This window comes from Sus scrofa, chromosome X, assembly GCF_054392235.1.
Source record: "Sus scrofa isolate SSC_HxYL_T2T_F1_AM1 chromosome X, Sscrofa_HxYL_maternal_Yorkshire_Landrace_v2.0, whole genome shotgun sequence".
Classification (NCBI taxonomy): Eukaryota; Metazoa; Chordata; class Mammalia; order Artiodactyla; family Suidae; genus Sus; species Sus scrofa.
In genome coordinates, this window is record NC_139401.1 from 31,033,464 (window position 1) to 31,054,096 (window position 20,633).

Genomic DNA, 20,633 nt, shown 5'->3' on the forward strand with positions numbered 1-20,633 from the left:
TTAGTATCATAGACGCATCTGTTCCCATAATACCCAGAACAGTGGTTAACTAAGAACAATTATTCAATGTCATTGCTTAACTTAGTTAATGTCAGGTTGCATAAGGCATGATATTGGTGCCAATGTTAGCTGTGTAATTTTAAAAATTGTAATTGCCAAGCATGATGGGAACACAATAGGAGCCCACTCCTTGGGCTATTTGTTCTTAAATCATTCCTTGTTATGCTTCTGATAGGAGAGTAACATAATTGGGAACTTTAAACTTGGTACAACTTTAGTAAATGTCTAAGGAGAATAAAAGTACTTAGTCCTTCCATTTTCTAAGGAAACAGAGAATTTCACTTAAATAACTCACATTTCAATACTGTTTCTAGTTGATGTGTTATACACACACATACATGCAAACTAATACAAATTCTTGCTCCTTCATCTTGGTGCTAAATAATAGTATTCTCAGGAAAACTAAGATGCCATTAATATAATTCCCAGTACAATTTTATTCATGAAATAAATTAAACATTCACACTCTGTAATGAGATGAGATTTCTCTGGGTATAGGTTTGTTTTTTTTTTTTTTTTTTTGTCTTTTTGCCATTTCTTGGGCTGCTCCTAAAGCATATGGAGGTTCCCAGGATAGGGGTCCAATCAGAGCTGTAGCCACCAGCCTACACCAGAGCCACAGCAATGCGGGATCCGAGCCGCGTCTGCAGCCTACACCAAGGCTCACGGCAATACTGGATCCTTAACCCGCTGAGTAAGGCCAGGGATCGAACCCGCAACCTCATGGTTCCTAGTTGGATTCGTTAACCACTAAGCCACGATGGGAATTCCCCTAGGTATATATTTTAACCATATCATGAATGAATGAACGATTGCGTTTTTAAACCCATTAATAATGATACTATATAACTTAAGTTTTTGTTTTGAATAGTCTGTTATTATCCAATACTCTTGAGGAATAGGGTTTATAATTACCACCAGTCACGAACAAAGCCTCTGGAATAAATCCTTAGTAAACAGGATTGGCATATTAAAGGATCAGTTTTTGATATGGCTGTTTTCAAATAGGAGGAAGGATGATATTCTTTGGAGGAATTTTTATTATCTAATTAAATACTTCTTTAGTAGAATAAAGTCAGATGAACTCATTACCTGAAAATTTTGATTAGCCATGTTCTCCTAAATAGTCCATGACCGGAAGAGCTGTACAGCTCTGATTTAATGCAATGACAATGACAATTCTAGCTCCTTCTTTTATCACAGTCCATAAAGGAATACAAAGAAGTCCAAATTAAAATAAGTTCAATAATAAAAAGAACATGTTCCTTTTCTAACTGTTCTAAAGCCTTTTCCTATCTTTAAGCAAAGTTCACTCAGTAATTATCTTATTTATGAAAGTAAAAAGCAGAAGGATGTTTCTCTTATTAAATAAATGGCTTTGTGCTTCGAATGTGGAAGGCATCTCAAAACAGTCAAAAAGAAAGCAGTGTTGAATGTCATCAACTTATTTCCTCCCACCCACTGTTTTAAATCATTTTCTTGGTTCAAATGTATACTACAGTTACATAAGTTGTTTATGAAGAGCCAAATTAATAGTCTTTGCAATTGTTTTCTTTGGAATTTGGAGAGCTGACAAATGAATTAGTAGAAAATGGCAATTCTACATGAATTAGCTTTTAAGTCTCCCTAAGAGGCTGATGCAGAACTTAATAAGAGACTTATTAGGAGAAGTAGGACAACTTAATTCAGATTGATTATAGACTTTGGTGAAGACAGCTGGGGTTCAAATGAAACTGAAAAAGAACTTATATGCACTTCAAAGTATGCTAAGCAGATGTCTGAAACAATTACTCTGCACTGCCTTTTCAGAAGTATCAAAGGCAGGATGGGAATAGCATGGTAAACGAAGGTTCTATTTGCCTAGATGGAGGTAGGGGCTTTAAAAACACACACAGCACTATCTAAAATCAGATGCCTTGGGTAAGGAATGTGATTTGACATTGCTGTCCTAAGTAATTTGCTTTCAGCTTTCTAAACAAATCAGGAAATGGGAGTGAAAACATGGGAACTAAGTAATAAACTCTCCTGGCAACATTAACTTACACTTAATTTTACATTGAACAAATAATTTGGTTAGGAATTTTAAGACGACTAATTCCTACTTTCATTTCCAAGTTTGAATAAGGCCAACAAGGACCATTATATTCAATAATAAATACTATACTTTTTTAAGCATATAAGTAAGAGTTTACTATAAGATGCCTTCTAGATATATTCCCAGATGTTAAAAGCAAAATAATATGCTTTTAAACTTTGAAATTGCATGCTTTGAACACTAGCTAAAAGCCTGGTTACTCCATATGACAGGCATTAGTTCCATATTTAACTCAGATTTATAAAGGATTACATCTTTTTTTGTCTGTATTATCTTTGTCATGCAAGGCTTACATAATACACATAGCATTCATATAAAAACAACAAAAGTCTCCACAGAGCAATTAATTTGTAGTCAATAACAATTAACAAAATATCAGTAAGCTTTCCTTTTTCTACTATGGGCAGTATACTTTATTCATTGTGGAGATATTCCTTTATTCAGAGTGGGAAGAGCTTACATATTTTGAGTCTTTTTTAGAGCTTCTCTGTTTGTGATGGTTCTGTCTCTGTATGGTTCTGTCTCTGTATCCCCTGCCTCTATAAGAAAGGGTTATAAACTTTCTCTATAAAACTTATATCTACAGAAAGGATTTAAGGTTGATGAATATAAATGACAAATATGAAAAAATTAATAAATAATAAATACTAGAACCAGGGTTTAAGAGGAAAAAAGCTAATATGTTACATAACATTTCACATTACCTATCATGTTTTGTACTTGGTTTTCTCAATGTCAAATTCTGAGATAGCATTTCTTTGACAAGTTTCTTGGATAAACCAAGTCACAGGTAGCCTGAAGAGAAGCATTTGCCATTTTTAAAAAAATTTTTGGATGTGAATGTTGAAAATTATATAACTTTAGGATCGCATAGTGGTTTCATCATAGTTCCTGATCATATTTACATATTAATTACAACTCCAAAAAGGTCTAATTGAAATATTTCATTGTAAGAACTTTAAGGAAAAGCTCATAGAATTGATGTTTTTGATTTTTCATAGTAAGAAATGCAAGTTGAAAGTCTGATAAAAAAGTAAAATGCATAATTACATAGGTATGACAAATGTGCATATTACAAGATGGAAGCCAGGGACTCTAACGATGGTGTGTGAAAAACTGTTTCAAATCAAACTGCAAGCTAAGGAAAATGAAATGTTTCTGGCTCAAGAATGATGTAATGATTTGTGTTAAAAAAATGGTAGATTAGAACAAAAAGAAAACTTAGAAAAAACAATTCACACAAAATTTTTCACACCATAAATATCCTTAAGAACAAAAATGTTGACAGAGATGGGATTAAGATGGTGGAATAGAAGGACCGGAGCTCACCTTTTCTAATAGAAACAACAAAATTGCAACCAAATGCTGAATAACCTTCAACCAAATGGACTGGAAACTTTCAAAAAGATATCCTACTCCAGAAGACAAAAGGAGGCCACATCAAGAGGTAGGAGGGGCAATTACATGATATAAGCAACTCCATACCTTGCAGGTGGGAAGCCCACAGACTGGAAAGTAACTGTATCACAGAGACTCATCTACACGAGTGAGAGTTCCAAGCCCAACATCAAGTCCCCATGCCTGGGGATCTGGTACTGGGAGAAAGAGCCCCTTGAGCATCTGGCATTGAAGGCCAGTGGGGCTTGTGCACAGGAGCTCCACAGGACTGGGGGAAACAGAGACCCCATTCTGAAAGGTGCATGCAGGCTTGAAAGGTGCATGCAGACTTTTGTGTGTGCTGAGACGTGGGGAAAAGCAGAGGCTCCATGAGAATCTGGGTCAGACCTGACTGCAGCTCTTGGAGGATCTCCTGGGAAAACAGGGGGTGATTGTGACTCGTTGTGGGGGAAGGACATTGGAAGCAAAGCTCTCAGGAATATTCACTGGTGTATGTTCCTCTGGAGGTGGCATTTTGGGAAAGTCTGGAGCCACCCGTCAGTGCTGAGAAGCCCCAGGCCAAGCAATAATCCAGGTGGGAAAACAGCCCCACTCATCAGTAAACAGGCTGCCTAAAGACAACCCCAGGCACACAGCCCCCTCTAATCTCATCCCAAGACAAAGCCCCACCCACCACAGGGATAGGAATCAGCCCCACCTACCAGTGGGCAGGCACCCTGTCCCTCCCATCAGGAAGCCTACAGGAAGCCCCCTTGCCAACTTCAGCTACAGGGGGTCAGACATCAGAAGTAAAAGAGGCTACAACTCTATTGTCTGCAAAAAGGAGACCACACCAAAAACCTATAAAAATGAAAAGACAGAGAACTATAACACAGATGGGGAGCAAGAAAAAAACTCATACAAACAGCTAAGTAATCTGGAGATTATTAGCCTCCAGGAAAAAGACTTTAGACTGTTGATGCTGAAGATGATGCAAGACATTGGAAAGAAACTGGAGGCAAAGATGGATAACGTACAGGAAACACTGAGCAAAGAGATACAAGATATAAAACTTAAACAAGAAGAGATGCAAAATACAATAACTGAAATAAAAATTCACTAGAATCAGCTAACAGCAGAATACAGGAGTCAGAAAAACAAATAAGCAAGGTGGAGGACAGACTAGTGGAAATCCTGATGCAGGAGAGAAAAGAGAAAAAAGTTTGAAAACAAATGAAGACAGTCTCAGAGAACTCTGGGACAACATTAAATGCACCAACATCGATATTATAGGTGTGCCAGAAGGAGAAGAGAGAGAGAAGGGGACAGAAAAAATATTCCAAGAGATAGTAGCTGAAAACTTCCCTAACATGGGAAAGGAACCACTCACTCAAATCCAGGAAGACAACGAGTACCATATAAAATAATCCCAAGGAGGAATACCCCAAGACACATATTAATCAAACTGACCAAAATTAAAGACAAAGAGAAAATCTTGAAAGCAGCTATGGAAAAGAAACAAGTAACATACAAGGGAAGCCCGATAAGGTTATTGGCAGATTTGTCAGCAGAATCTCTGCAGGCCAGAGGGAGTGGCATGATATACTTAACATGATGAAAGGAAAAATCCTCCAGTCAAGATTACATTACCCAGCAAGGCTCTCATTCAGATTTGAAGGAGAAATAAAACCCTTCACAGATAAGCAAAAGCTGAGAGAATTCAGCAACACTAAACCAGGCTTACAACAAATACTAAAGGAACTTCCATAGGCAGAAAAGAATAAGAGAAGAAGGAAAGAAAAAAGAGCAGCAAAAACAAATCCAAAGCAATTAATAACATGGCAATAAGAAAGTACATATCAATAATTAACCTTAAATGTAAATGGACTAAACGCCCCAACCAAAAGACATAGACTGGCTGAATGGATGCAAAAACAAGACCCATATATATACTGTCTTCAAGAGACCCACTTCACTTCTAGGGACACATACAAATTGAAAGTGAGAGGATGGAAGGAAATATTTCACGAAAACGATGATCAAAAAAAAGCTGGAGCAGCAATACACATATCAGACAAAATAGACTTTATTTTTTTTCTTCTTTCTTTTTTTTTTTTTTTTGGTCTTTTTGCTATTTCCTGGGCCGCTCCCGCAGCATATGGAGGTTCCCAGGCTAGGGGTCTAATCGGAGCTGTAGCCACCGGCCTACGCCAGAGCCACAGCAACTCGGGATCTGAGCCGAGTCTGCAACCTACACCACAGCTCATGGCAATGCCGGATCCTTAGCCACTGAGCAAGGGCAGGGACCGAACCTGCAACCTCATGGTTCCTAATCAGACTTGTTATCCACTGTGCCACGACAGGAACTCCAAAATAGACTTTAAAATGAAGAATATTTTAAGGGTCAAGGAGGACATTAAATAATGTTCAAAGGATCAATCCAAGAAGATATAACAATTTGAAATATCTACGCACCCAACATAAGTTCACCACAATATATAAGGCAACTGCTAAGAACCTTAAAAGGAGAAATTGACAATAACACGATCATAGTGGGGGACTTTAACACCCCACTTACGGCAATGGACAGATCATCCAGACAGAAAGCCAATAAGGAAAAATAGGCCCTGAATGATGCATTAAACCAGATGGACTTAGATATTTATGCGACATTCCATCCAAAAGCAACAGAATACATATACTTCTGAAGTGCACAGGAACATTCTCTAAGACTAATCACATCCTGGGCTACAAATCCAACCTCAGTAACTTTAAGAAAACTGAAATCATATCAAGCATCTTTTCCGACCACAATGCTATATGAATGGAGATCAACAACAAGAAAAAATCTGCAAAAAACACAAACACGTGGAGACTAAACAACATGCTACTAAACAACCAATGGATCACTGAAGAAATCAAAGAGGAAATTAAAAAATACCTAGCAGCAAATGACAATGAAGATACGACACTCCAAAACCTATGGGAGGCACCAAAAGCCATTCTAAGAGGAAAGTTTATAGCAATACATGTCCACCTCAGGAAAAAAGAAAAAGCTCAAATAAACAAGCTAATGTTACATCTAAAGCAGCTCTGAGAGAGAACAGACAAGACCTAAAGGTAGTAGAAGGAAAGAAATCATAAAGATCAGAGCAGAAATCAATGAAATAGAAACAAAGAAAACCATAGAAAAGATCAATGAAATGAAAAGCTGGTTCTATGAAAAAATCATCAAAACTGATAAACCCCTAGCCAGATATATCAAGCAAAAGACTGAGAGGACTCAAATAAATAGAATTAGAAATGAAAAAGAAGGAACAACGGACATCACAGAAATACAAAGGATCATAAATGACTGTTATTTGCAACTACACAATACAACAGAAAACCCAGAACAATCTTTCAAGACCAAACCAAGATGAATGAGAAAAGATGAACGGACTAATCACAACAACTGAAATTGAAACTGTGATTAAAAAACTTCCAACAAAGTCCAGGCCTGGATGGCTTCACAGGCAAATTCTATCAAACATTCAGAGAAGAGCTAACACCTATCCTTCTGAAACTCTTTCAAAACATTGCAGAGGAAGAGACACTCCCAAATTCATGCTATGAGGCCAACACCAAAACCAGACAAAGATACCACACAAAAAGAAAACTACAGGCCAATTTCACTGATGAACATCGATGCAAAAATCCTCAACAAAATACTAGCAAACTGCCTCCAACAATACATTAAAAGGACTGTATATCAGGATCCAGTGAGATTTATCCCAGGGATGCAAGGGTTCTTCAATATCTGCAAATCCATCGGTGTGATACACCCCGTTAATAAACTGAAGAATAAAAACCATATGATCCTCTCAATAGACGTGGGAAAAGCCTTTGACAAAATCCAACACCCATTTCTGAGAAAAACCCTTCAGAAAGTGGGCATAGCAGGAACCTTCTTCAACATGATAAAATCCATATATGACAAACTCACAGCAAACATCATTCTCAATGGTGAAAAATGGAAAGAATTCCTGCTGAGATCAGGATCAAGACAAGGATGTCCACTCTATGTTACTCTGCAACATAGTTTTGGAAGTCCTAGCCACAGCAATCAGAGAAGTAAAAGACACAAAAGGAATCCAAAGTGGAAAGGAAGAAGTAAAACTATCACTATTTGCAAATGACATGATACTATACCTAGAGAATCCTAAAGACTCTACCAGATAACTGTGAGAGCTCATCCATGAATTTGGCAAAGTCACAGGATACAAAATTAATACACTGAAATCAACTGCATCTATACACTAACAATGATAGTGCAGAAAAAGAAATTAGGGAAGAAATCCTGTTTACCATCATATCCAAAAGAATAAAGCGCCTAGGAGTAAACCTACCCAAAGAGACAAAAGACCTGTACTCTGAAAACTATAAGATCCTGATGAAAGAGATCAAAATGACACAAATAGATGGAAAGATATACCATGCTCGTGGCCTGGAAGAATTAATATTATCAAAATGACTATACTACCCAAGGCAATCTACAGATTCAATGCAATCCCTATCAAAATACCAAGGACAGTTTTCACAGAACTCAAACAAAATATTTTAAAGTTTGTGTGGAAGCACAAAAGACCCAGAATAGCCAAAGACATCCTGAAAAAGAAAAATGGAGCTGGAGGAATCTGGCACCCTGACTTCACACTATACTACAAAGCAACAGTCATCAAAACCACATGGTACTGGCACAAAGATAGAAATTTAGATCCGTGGAACAGGACAGAAAGCCCAGAATTAAACCCACGCACCTACAGCCAACTAATCTATGACAAAGGAGGCAAGAATATACAATGGAGAAAAGACGGCTTGTTCAATAAGTGGTGCTGGGAAAACTGGACAGCCACATGGAAAAGAATGAAATTAGAACACTCCCTAACACCATACCCCAAAATAAACTCCAAATGGACTAAAGACCTAGATATAAGACCAAACACTATCAAACTCTTAAGAGGAAACATAGGCCAAACACTCTCTGACATAAACAAGAGCAACATCTTCTCAGACCCACCTCTTAGAGTAATGACAGTAAAAACAAAAATAAACAAATGGGACTTAATTGAACTTAAAGGTGTCTGCTCAGCAAAGGAAACCCTAAACAAAACGAAAAGACAACCCACAGAATGGGAGAAGATCTTTGCAAGTGATTCAACTGACAAGGGAGTCATCTCCAAAATTTAGAAACACCTTCTGCAGCTCAATGCCAGAAAATCAAACAACCCCATCCAAAAATGGGCAGAAGATCTAAACAGACAGTTCTCCAAAGAAGACATACAGATGGCCAAAAAACACATGCAAAGATGTTCAACATCACTCATTGTTAGAGACATGCAAATCAAAACCACACTGAGGTACCACCTTACTCTGGCCAGAATGGCCATCATCAAAAAAAATCTACAAACAATAAATGCTGGAGAGGCTGTGGAGAAAAAGGAACCCTGTTACACTGTTGGTGGGATTGTCAATTGGTGCAACCACTGTGGAAAGCAGTATGGAGATGCCTCAGAAAACTCAAAATAGAACTACCATTTGATCCAGCAATCCCACTCCTGAGCATCTACCCAGAGAAAACCACGACGTGCAAAGACACATGTACTCCGATGTTCATTGCAGCACTATTTTCAATAGCCAAGACATGGAAGCCACCTACATGTCCATCGAGAGAGGAGTGGCTAAAGAAGATGTGGTACATATACACAATGGAATATCACTCAGCCATTAAAAGGAACAAAATACTGGCAAAATACTTAGCAACATGGATGGACCTAGAAATTACCATGCTATGTGAGGTCAGCCATACAATGAGACACCAACATTAAATGCTACCACTGACATGTGGAATCTGCTAAAAGGACACAATGAACTTCTTTGCAGAACAGATACTGACTCACAGACTTTCAAAAACTTATGGTCTCCGGAGGAGACAGTTTGGGGGGTGGGGGGTGCACTGAGGTTGTGGGATGGAAATCGTATAAAATTTGTCTGTTATGATCGTTGTACAACTATAAATGTAACTGAGTAATAAAAAATGCTATAAAATTAAAAAAAGAACAAAAATGCCACAAGTAGACTTTAGCTTAAAAAGCTTTTTCACTTTATTAAAACCTACATATATTCTACTTATGTTCTGTGTAGAACATCTACATATGTCTGTATAGAACGTCTAATGATCCCAGGAGTTATTCTCATTCTCCATTACTCCAAAAAAAGTCAGAATATTTGTATAGTCACTTAAGCATTGGTGTTATTTTCAATAAAGTGTGAATTCATGATTCTGTTCTTAAAACATTTAATAAGCAATATTAATAATGAATTCTGAAAATATATAAAAAGACATTTGAAATTTAAATTTTATTGGAGTTCTTGTCGTGGCTCAGAGAATATGAATCTGAGTAGTAACCATGAGGTTGCAGGTTCCATCCCTGGGCTCATGCAGTGGGTTAAGGAGTCAGCATTGTCCTGAGCTGTACTGTAGGTCACGGACGTGGCTTGGATTTGGCATTGCTATGTCTGTGGTGTAGGCCGGGAGCTACAGCTCTTATTTGACCCCTAGCCTGGGAACCTCCATACGCTGCGGGTATGGCCCTAATAAGACAAAAAAAATAAATTTTTTTCTAGTGGTTATTCCTATGGGAGTTATAGTTGGAAGGCTAGGATTCTCCTAGTGAGCCAACTAGTTAGTATTAACATTACATTCCTTTCTCGTGATTTATATTATGGACACTGTCCTGAAATGATTGCTAGTAATCATGCCATGTCCATGGTGTCCCAGGACTCAGTTGATGTTGTTTCATTCATTCTCTAATTCCAAAAACCACATTTGCCAATGAGGTGGATTGATGTTAAGTCCCACAGAAACACACATTCCATAGTTACTTGAATAACAGCTTCTTTAGCAAATGAGATCTGAATGGAGGTGGATATTATGATAAAGTCACTAGGGGTGATGAAAATGAACTGAGATGGGTAAATAAAATATTCTTCTGGCATTCTGGCAATATTTTTAGCTACCAGTTTTGAGTTCCCTACAGCATGGAACCTCTGATGGCTTAAATTGCTGAGAAGAAAAATGGGAACAGTTAAGTATTTTTTTTACTTTATTTATTTATTTTTGCTTTTGGGGCCATATTCTTGGCATATGGAGGTTCCAATGCTAGGGGTTTAATTGGAGCTACAGCTGCTGGCCTACGCTATAGGCACAGCAACACCAGATCCAAGGCTCGTCTGCAACCTATACCACAGTTCATGGCATAGCCGGATCCTTAACCCACTGAGCAAAGCCAGGGATTGAACTCTCAACATGATGGTTCCTAGTTGAATTCGTTTCCACTGTGCCACAAGGGGAACTCCCTAGGTACTCTTCTACTTCTTTTCAAAACAAGTTTTAGTTAATAAAATTTTCTCTTTATAAACTACCACTGCCAAAGTTTTAGTGTTTCAAGTCTGGTATCATTGATATGGAACAGGAAAACACTGGGTTTTTATTTCCATTGCAAAGTGAATAGAACCTACTGGAGGGAAATACATATATATGAATTAATATAATATATAATTTAAAAATATGCATGTAATATTTATACAATGCTGTTTTAGAAACCAACATAATCACATTATGACAAGAACATATATATTCCAATAGGTACTATAACTTAAGTGTATCTGTGTCTGAGAAAGAAGCAATGATACATATAAGCTCTTTCTAAAGAAACATTTAATGTATATATGTTTTGTAATTATTGAGATCAGAATGAGGACTCTTACAACTAGGTAAAGTATGGGAAATAAAGTAGGTCTTAGGATCAAAAACAGTTGAGAGAGCGGAACTGAAGAGAAAACTGCAAAAAAGGCTGGGTAAAGGCCAGCTGATATTTGAGCTGTCCTGCTTTTAGTTTTTGTTATTAATCATGCTGCGTACATTCTCCATCCATACTCAGTATCCTACAAACACTCCTGTGTGACAGACATGGCTCAAAAAGAATCCCTTATGTCTGCTCTAAAGCCTGTATATTCAGCCACTTAATTGATTTATTGACTAATTTACTTCCTTTGGGACATTCTCTTAAGTTTATTTTCCATTTGGGGGAAGATTTGTAAAAATTTAGTTCCTATCTTTTTGCATAAAATAGGATTTTTAATGCAGAACGAATGCAAGGTAAGACATTTCAAAACATTATTTCAATTTTTATATGTACAGAAATGTTAACCATTGCTTAAAATGTTAGGCACGGGGTTGTATAATGTTCAGGTGGCAGAGATTTTAGAAATTATGTACTTAATCTTCTTTTAAATCTTCACCTACTGTTTTAATGAAGAGCTTTTCAATTCAACATTAGACTGTGGGCTTCATGAGGACAAAGATCAAGTCTGTTTCACCTATAACTACATGTTTAGCACATTTTATAGTAACTCATAAACAATTGTTGCATGGAGGAATAAAGAAGCTGAATTAAATTCCTTATATTTTGCCAGCACCGTACTAGGAACTGTGAATTCAAAGATGTACACCATGATCCTTGCTCTTAGAAATTTCACTTTCTATGGGAGAAAAAGAAATACCTAAGTGACTTGCCACAACATAGGTAAAATTGAAGTGTAACAATGCAAGTATGAGTGGGGATCTTGAAAGCACTGAATTCAGAGCAGGTTCTGCTTGGTGGGAGTTGGGGGTAGAAAACTGGGTAAACTCTAAGGACAGGGGCCTTTTGAGTTGGGTCTTGAGGGCTGAGTGGCAGTTTACCAGTAGGTAAGGTGGCCTGATCCAGGCACAGAGAACAGCATTTGCAAAGGCAGAGTGTTATGAAAAAAGAATTGCATAGTTTGCTAAAGGAGGGTATGGACAGAAGTCTGCAATGGCCTAGAGGATACAGAAGCAACAATCAGAAATTTAAGCCAAGGCTATGAAGAAACAGGATCGCCTGCCTCCACTGTCATGCAGGCAGTCTCCTACACAGAGCTTGGATTCAAGTTGGAACAGAGTGGGTAATACAGAAAGAGCAAAGAAACTGTTTATTCATTCATTCACCAAATACCTAAAATGCAGTGTTTGTAATATGCCATCTACATTGACTGGGAAATGAGATTTAAGGATATGTAATACAACAAACTGACTTACAGTGTTGGGGACCGGAATGGGACATTGGTTGAAAAGAGGAGAGAAACTGTGAAGGAGATATTCTGAAGTAAAATGAGCAATCAAGTGCAGTCAATGAAAATGTACAAGGATTGAAGGATGGACCTCAAGTTTCTAGCCTGAGCAACTTGTTGGATTATGATCCATTAACTGAAATAGAAAACAGAGGAGAAGGCAGGTAAAAAGGTATATTAGTAGGGGGATGGGCTAACAGGAGAACAAATGAACTTGCTTTCAGAATGGCTGTGTTTCAATTCTAATGGCATACAGGTTAGCAGATCAGCAAAGAAATCCAAATTATAAATTTAGATCTGTCACCAACCATGCCATTTCAAACTAGGAACATTTATACATTAAGAAGAAAAGTGAGCTAAGATTTTTATACAATAAAAAGATAACCGAACTAAGGTTAGAAACCTGGGCACACTGACATCTGAAGGGTGGGTAAAGTTTCAGAATTGAGGAAAATAAAGGAAGAAGAAGAATGTAGATGAAACAGTGCTATGAAAGCCAAGGAAGAAAAGACCTTCCAGAATGAGGGGGCTGGCAAACATGCTAAGCACAGGTGAGAATATCACTTCTGAGTTTGAATCTAGAAGGACTTCCATTGGTTTTGACACTAGATAAATAGATAAAATACGTTCCAAGTTGCTGGTTTTTAACATGATACTCCTAAATATGAATATTCTTTCTTTATAAATATATTTATCAAATTTCTGCTAGAAGGGAATTTAACTTTGGTTTCATGGACAGTATTCCAAATAGAGAATGATATTTCCTAAGATCTGCGGTGGACAAATACAACTCAAAATTGCATATATACATTGCCTTCTAAGGGAAGGGCAGCATTAATGGTCTCAATTCACAGTACTTAATTCACCCAGGTCATATAATTTAGTTAGCCAATAGGCCAAAACCTAGACTCCTGGCTCTTGATTAAATGTTATCTTTTTCCCTACTCTGATACTACGATCCACAAAGGGTAAACACACACACACTCACACACACACACACACACACACACACACACACACACACACACAACCAGACCACTTTAGTACACTTAGTTAATTTCCTATTAGTAAAGTCAAAATAATTTTTGCTCTATAACTTCTTAATATTTCTTTTTATATTACTGAAGACAGAGAGATGATGAGATCACTATCTTCTCTGAGAAAAAAATACATATGCCAGAAGACTCTGAATTTGCAAAAGATGGCCTTACTTTGAAAGATTAAGGGCCCTATTTTAAACTTTTTGAGATGAAAACACCGCAAATGAGTTCAGATTAGAACCTCTTTTGAGTCCCTCAAAGGGCCCTGAAGCCATCCAGTAAACGGTACCTTGACTTTTTCGAGGTGATCTTGGAGGGAGTCAATGAGGAGATCTCCCACAGGCTGCCACGATCCCTTGATCACCTCAGCTTGGCGGAGTTTGAGGTCCAACTCATCCGTTGCCTCCTGAAGTTCCTGGAGTCTTTCGAGGGCCTCATCTATTTTTCTCTGCCAGTCAGCAGAGTGCAGGTTCAGTTTCTCCCACTCAGTGTTGACCTCCTCAGCCTGCTTTCGTAGGAGCCTTGTGACATTCTGGGCTCTCTCCTCAGGAGGCAGCTCTAAATTGGTAACACAACAAGGTTTTAGGCAACATTCATTTTTGTGTTTAAAAAAACCCCACTGCTGAAAAGGTCATACTGGGAGAAAGAAAGTATAGTTTAACAAGAGGCCAACTTACTGATTAATGGCTCTTTGATACTCTGGCATTTGTTTTGATACAGTTTAGCACATTTGAGTCTATCTTCCTGAGTGAATCTGTTCCACCTTCTATCAATCAGATAATCCAAGATTCATTTAAGATATTAAGTAGAAAAAATGTTAGGATGCACACCACAAGCTCTAGTTTACTTGAGGAAGGCTCTTAAATTGAAATTAGCTTGTAGTTTTTGTAACAATAAATTCCTCCTCACAGATAATCTCTTTTGTTGATTCTTTTCTAAATGTTTCAATAACTGATCGCTAATCTCTTTTAATGTTTATTTATGAATGTGCAAACAGATTTATGTATGGTGCTTTATGATTCCTTTCTCTTTTTCAACATCTATGTCTAATCTGAATCAATTCTATTTAACCTAGAAAATACAAGTGCTATTCAGACCCTGGCAGCAAGAATGGATGGGTCGCTCTGTCACCACTGATCCTTCTATCAATATGTTACCACAGTTCCACATTTAATTACCTCTGGGCTCCTGGTAGAGTTTCTCTAGTCCTTCCAAAGGCTGCTCTGTAAGAAATATTCGTACAGTCTCAAGAGTACTCATGATTACAGGTTCTTTCGTTTTCAATTCCCTCTTGAAGGCCTGGGAAATAAGATGAAAAGAAATGCTTATTTGGCTTGTGGCATTCTTTTGAAAATTAATCCTTGGTGCTCATAACTTGGTTATGAAATTCCCAGGTCAGTTTCTATCTCCTTTATTTCTAAACTGATTGTCATAAAATGATAAAGAAGGCTCAATGGATCTTTCTGGTAATCAGGAAACCAATGGGTTTGTAAAACTATTCTGGAGAGGACAGGGGTGCTTTCAAAATACATTAATGCCCTTTAATTAAGAAAAGAGTGCTTTATTTATATAACTGGACTGCCAAACTTGAACTCTGGGGCTAAAATTTTAAGATATATATTGCAAAACCCTTGCAATACAGCAATTCTAGGAGGGCTAATGAAACTTACACATATTCCATATAATGGAAATCCAGACCATAATGGGCCATTTGGGAAAACTTAGGTTGTATTGAAGGGTACAACCAATCCAATTCATAATCACCAGTCAATTCTGTCAAAATGTCTAACAATAAATATAATGATGTGTTAATAGGAAACTAAGTAGAAACTCAACACTTTCCCAAAATACCTATAACATTATTCATTGTGACTTCTTTGAAAATGGGAGAGAGGTTTTGAGGTATACTGGAGGTGAGAATTGTGGGAACAAGTTTCTATAAAAGAGTGGGCCTAGAATAGGTGTCTTGAGGTCATCTAGGTTAATCATCAATTTTCATCTCTAATCTATAATCTTCTTTGATATAGGGGATTAAAAGAAAAGCAAAATGCAGTTTCAGCCTCCAAGACATTTCTTAACCAAAAGAAGGGTGAAAACTAACATACTAGAAACAATGAAAACAATACAATTCTATATAATCAAGTGGGTTAAGAGATATCATGTGACTCTAGGATAAATGAACAGATACACTGAAACCATGGAAGATAGTTACAGATCCAGGTTCTGCAATCTCAGAAGAGATGATTTTAATGAAACTATTAAGTATCGCATAAATGCTAAAAGATCCATGTAAAAACAATAGTAATAATAATTGCCCTGATCTAGGGCTTAATTATTCATATCATTAAAAATTTCTATCCTACTTTTCATAATGTTGCCTACTGAGTTTAAACACTGTTCTGTTACTGGGAGACTAACTTGCAGTATCACCTTAAAACATAGGAGTGTTCCAGGAGTGTATGGTATGACACATTAATAAATACAGCTATAATGGTGTTCACCATTCAAAGGAATCCTGACTCTGATACTTTGCACAATGATCCATCTTCCGGAGTTATTTACAATTCGTAGAGTAAAGCAAGGTGATTAAGCCAAAATAACAAAATTCTGTAAGTGGAATATTAGGATTCAGCCTGTGGATAGGAATGTAATTTCCATATAGTGCGATATTGTTGCATCCTTGAAATCATACAGAGTTGGTGGGTTATTTATTCTGCTTACATGTAAGGCTGATTCGCCCTGCCCTGTTTCATTTGTAATCTCTTTCTGTATGTATGTGTTTGCATGTGTGTGCATACATGCATGTATATGTGTGTATACACTTCTTGTACTCCTGTATTTTTGTCAGACATCTAATTTTTCTAACTTTAAGGAAATTATTTTCTGCGGAAAGGTTCATTTGTACCATATTTTTAGTCACTTATGATGGAACATGATAATGGGAGAAAAAAGAATGTATACATGTATGTGTAACTGGGTCACCATGCTGTACAGTAGAAAAAAAATTGTATTGGGGAAATAAAAATAAAAAAGAAAATTATTGTCTTGCTTAGTCTCTCCATCTGGACTTGAAAAGAGGAAGCTGATCCCAACGTTAGTAATTATAAAAATAATAATAGCTCCCTTCATTGAACTATTATGTGTCAGTAGTTATACCAGAGACAAGAAATCCAAACTTGAATGCAAAACAGCCCTTCTTAGGTAGGAACTCATGGTATAGAGTGGAAGAGTTGAATACATAAATAACTTCAACACAATGTGGAAAGAACTATAGGTGGGCACAATATGGGAAAGGAAATTGGGAAAGACTTCCTGGAGAAGATAGTATTCACAAAGAATTCTAAAGCATGAAAAGGAGTTAGCTAGGGAAGAGCAGGTCAGAAGAAGAAGAAAGAAGATGCAAATGCAGGTGCGAAGACATAGGTGGCGTATGTAGTTTTCTCAAGTAGGCTAATGTTTCTAGAAGATAAAGTACAAATGGAAGACATGTCCAGAGATGAAGCAGGGCACAGTTATTATTTCAAACTACTTTGGACCTTTAAGTCAGGATTTGAAGCTCAATCTATGACCACATATGCCCTGCTAAGAAGTCTAGGTGTTGTCTTGCAGGTAATCAGGAGCCTTTGAAAGGATTTAAGCAGAGGACTGGTATGGGTGTTCGTGTGTTTTTCAAATAGATTTCTCTGACATTAGTACAGAACATGTATTTGAGAAGGACAGTAATGGAATCAGAGAAGACATTTAGGAGGCAATTCCAAGAATTTAGTGAAAGATAAGGAGGATCTGATCTAGGGCAATGGCATCATGGTATTAGGAAAAAAAAAAAAAGAGGAATTCCTTGGTGGTGCATTGGGTTAAGGATCTCGTGTTGTTACTGCTGTAGCTCAGATTTGATCCCTGGCCCAGGAGCTTCCACATGCCATGGGCATAGCCAAAAAAAGAAAAAAAGAAAGAAAAAGGAAAAAAAAGGGAATTCTCTTGTGGCTCAGTAGGTTAAAGATCCAGTGTTATCACTACAGCAGCTTGGTTGCTGCTGTGCCATGAGTTTGATCCCTGACCTAGGAACTTCCATGTGCTGCAGCCATGGACAAAAGAAAAGAGACAGAGGAAGAGTAGGTAAATGTTTATAGAGCAGAGATATAAGATTCTGGTGACTGAAGAGATGCTGGAGAAGAGAAAGGAAGGAACAAGGATGACTCCTAGTATCTAGGCTGGGTAGAGAAGTGAATGTAGGATGCAGTTAAACTAAATGTGAGGAGATATCCTCTCCTGGATTCTTCAATACACCTATAAAAAGTTCTAGCTTCCTGAACACCTTCCCATACCATGGGATTCAGATATGCAGTCATTTGTTTAGTTAATTTCTCTAATCCAAGAGGGCCAAATGGTTATAGCCCAGAGTAGTTTCCCAGTTTATGTCTCTAAGCTGTCACAATGACAGAAGTGCCTATCTCTGCAAGGTATTTATATTTCAGAAATTTAAAGCCCAGACCTTGGAGACATTTCTAGGCTGTAAAACCTGAGACTCACAGGGCTAGCTGGCTCCTAGAGAAGTTGGAGTGAGGACTCAGATCCATTAAATTTTCCAGGATATCCTTCCAGAGGGAGAAGAGGACAATGGCCCCCTTCTTTATAAGCAGAGAAAAGTCATTTTTTCCTGGTCTCTTGCCTATGGAGTACCCAGCCACTCATGTAGAAAGAGTTTTCGTCAGCTCTCACCATGTCTCCCTAGGGTTGAGGCTTGAATAAAGGGAGGAAGGTAATGATGATATTTACTGTAAAGTAATTAAAAGAAATTTGTCTCAGATCCATAACACATCATGCATACGTTCAGGATAAAATTAATCAAGATGAATATAAAAACCCCAGCACTAGTATGGGGGGGGAATCTGTGTGGGGAACAGAGTAAGGGGGTGTGATACACTCAGACAGAGAGGTAACATTCATTCCAGGAAGTATGGAAAGAAGTAAGTTTCAGGTCCAAGGTATAGAGGGAGGAAATGAAATTAGGAGTCATTCTCTCACTGAGCTAATAATATCCACTGAGTGCTTACAATTAGGCATATAGGAAGGGATTAAAATTACATAAATAGATAACATTGCTCAGTGGAATGAGGTGAAAAGAAAGTTCTAGAGAACATACATAAAAATTTAATGAGACATATGAGGTGGATCATATGAACAGCCAAAAAAGATTCGATAGGTGTAAAGTTTAGGGGAAATGAATAGTCTAAAACCAATGAAGGGAGAGTAAGAGTTTGAGAGTAATAAAGTGACCAAGAGTGGCTAATCATGACACAGAGAAGCAAAGCAAGATAGTACCACAAAGTGTTCATCAGACTCGGTAAGCACAATTTCAGTGGAGGGCCAAAGCCTTGGAAATAGGTTTAGTTGAGGAGTAAGTTAGAGAAGAAGGAGTGGGCATTTCAAATGACAACTATTTGTGCAGTATCTTGTTTTCTAAGAGGGAAAAGAGGAAGACAGGATAGAGAAGATCACAAGGTAAAGAGAGAAAGATATGTTCTTTTTAGGATAAGAATGGTTTGAACGCAGGTTAAAAGATGGATAACCAACCATCCTGGTTTGCCAGGCATTAAGGACATGGAACTTACAATGCTGAAACCAGGACAGCATTAGGGGATCTTAAAGGTCCCCTAAAACTGAAGAAGTCTACGACACTGTATGATGGTGCAATTCCATTGTTAAAAGTGAGCAGCAAATAATTCAAGGCCAAGGACCACTCATCCATTGTGAGAGACCTCTTGTTTGCCCCTTGAATTGTTGCCAAGGGCTTAGATCCACCACAGCTGCACAGTTCATTTCTTAAATATGAGTCACTGAGGATTAAAACTAGTCTAAAGAAAAGACAAAGGAAGTTTTGTCATTACAAAGATATAAGCACTATTATTTTCACTTTGTTGCCAGAAATTAAGAGAAGAAAGTAGATGGAAGAGAGGGTTAAATGACAGTCTCTTCAGAATTTAGTAAGACTTAAACACAAACAAAAATGGTAAAAACATCAGAGAAAAGGGAGAGAAAATATAAATACAAATGTCATGTTAAACATGGTTATATGAAAAGTCCTCTTCCATTTATTCATGTAACGAATTTTGTGCACCTACTACGTACCAGACACTGTTCTAAGCAATGGGCATCATTGATCCTTGAAATACAAAGTTTAAAAGAGATAGGCTCATGGAATAAAAATAGCAACAACAATGATAACAAGAACAACGAAAACCCTAAAAAGATGTTGCATTAAAATAATGAAAAATAGATTTTTCAATATCTGGGATCAACTTACCATGTTATAATAGGTCACTGAATATGCACACTTATATGTATGAAATTAACAAGGACCTACTGTATAGCACAGGAAAATCTACTCAATACTCTATAATAACCTATATGGGAAAAAAGAATGGATATATATAATTGATTAACTTTGCTGTACACCTGAAACTAACACAGCATTGTAAGTCAAATATATTCCAATAAAATTTAAAAAATAAATACATAAATAAAAGTAAGGAAAATGGAGCCATTTTTAAATGACAGGAACATTCAATGCCAAGAGCCTTAGATCTTTGATAATAAGTGCCTTATTTCTCAAAGAAAGTCTGTTGAGTTTTTTTTTTTTTTTTTTTTTTGGTCTTTTTAGGGCCATACCTGCAGCATATGGAGGCTCCCAGGCTAGGGGTCTAATTGGAGCTGTTGCTGCTGGCCTACGCCACAGCCATAGCAATTCCAGATCCCAGCAATGTCTGTGACCTATACCACAGCTCATGGCAACGCCAGATCCTTAACCCACTGAGCAAGGCCAGGGACTGAACCCGCAACCTCATGGTTCCTAGTCGGATTTGTTTCTG

The 20,633-nt window shown here is 37.4% G+C and overlaps 1 protein-coding gene across 24 annotated transcripts in view; it reads right to left on the reverse strand.

Annotated features, from left to right (window-relative positions):
• The window catches only part of DMD (dystrophin), a 2,611,869-nt gene that overhangs the window by 345,607 nt on the left and 2,245,629 nt on the right, over positions 1-20,633 (reverse strand). For all 24 annotated transcript variants that reach the window (XM_021079543.2, XM_085006422.1, XM_085006420.1 and 21 more), the window contains 2 exon segments: positions 14,943-15,063; positions 14,054-14,322 (listed from right to left, as the gene is read on the reverse strand). In XM_021079543.2, coding sequence (XP_020935202.1) covers positions 14,054-14,322; positions 14,943-15,063 — 390 coding nt within the window.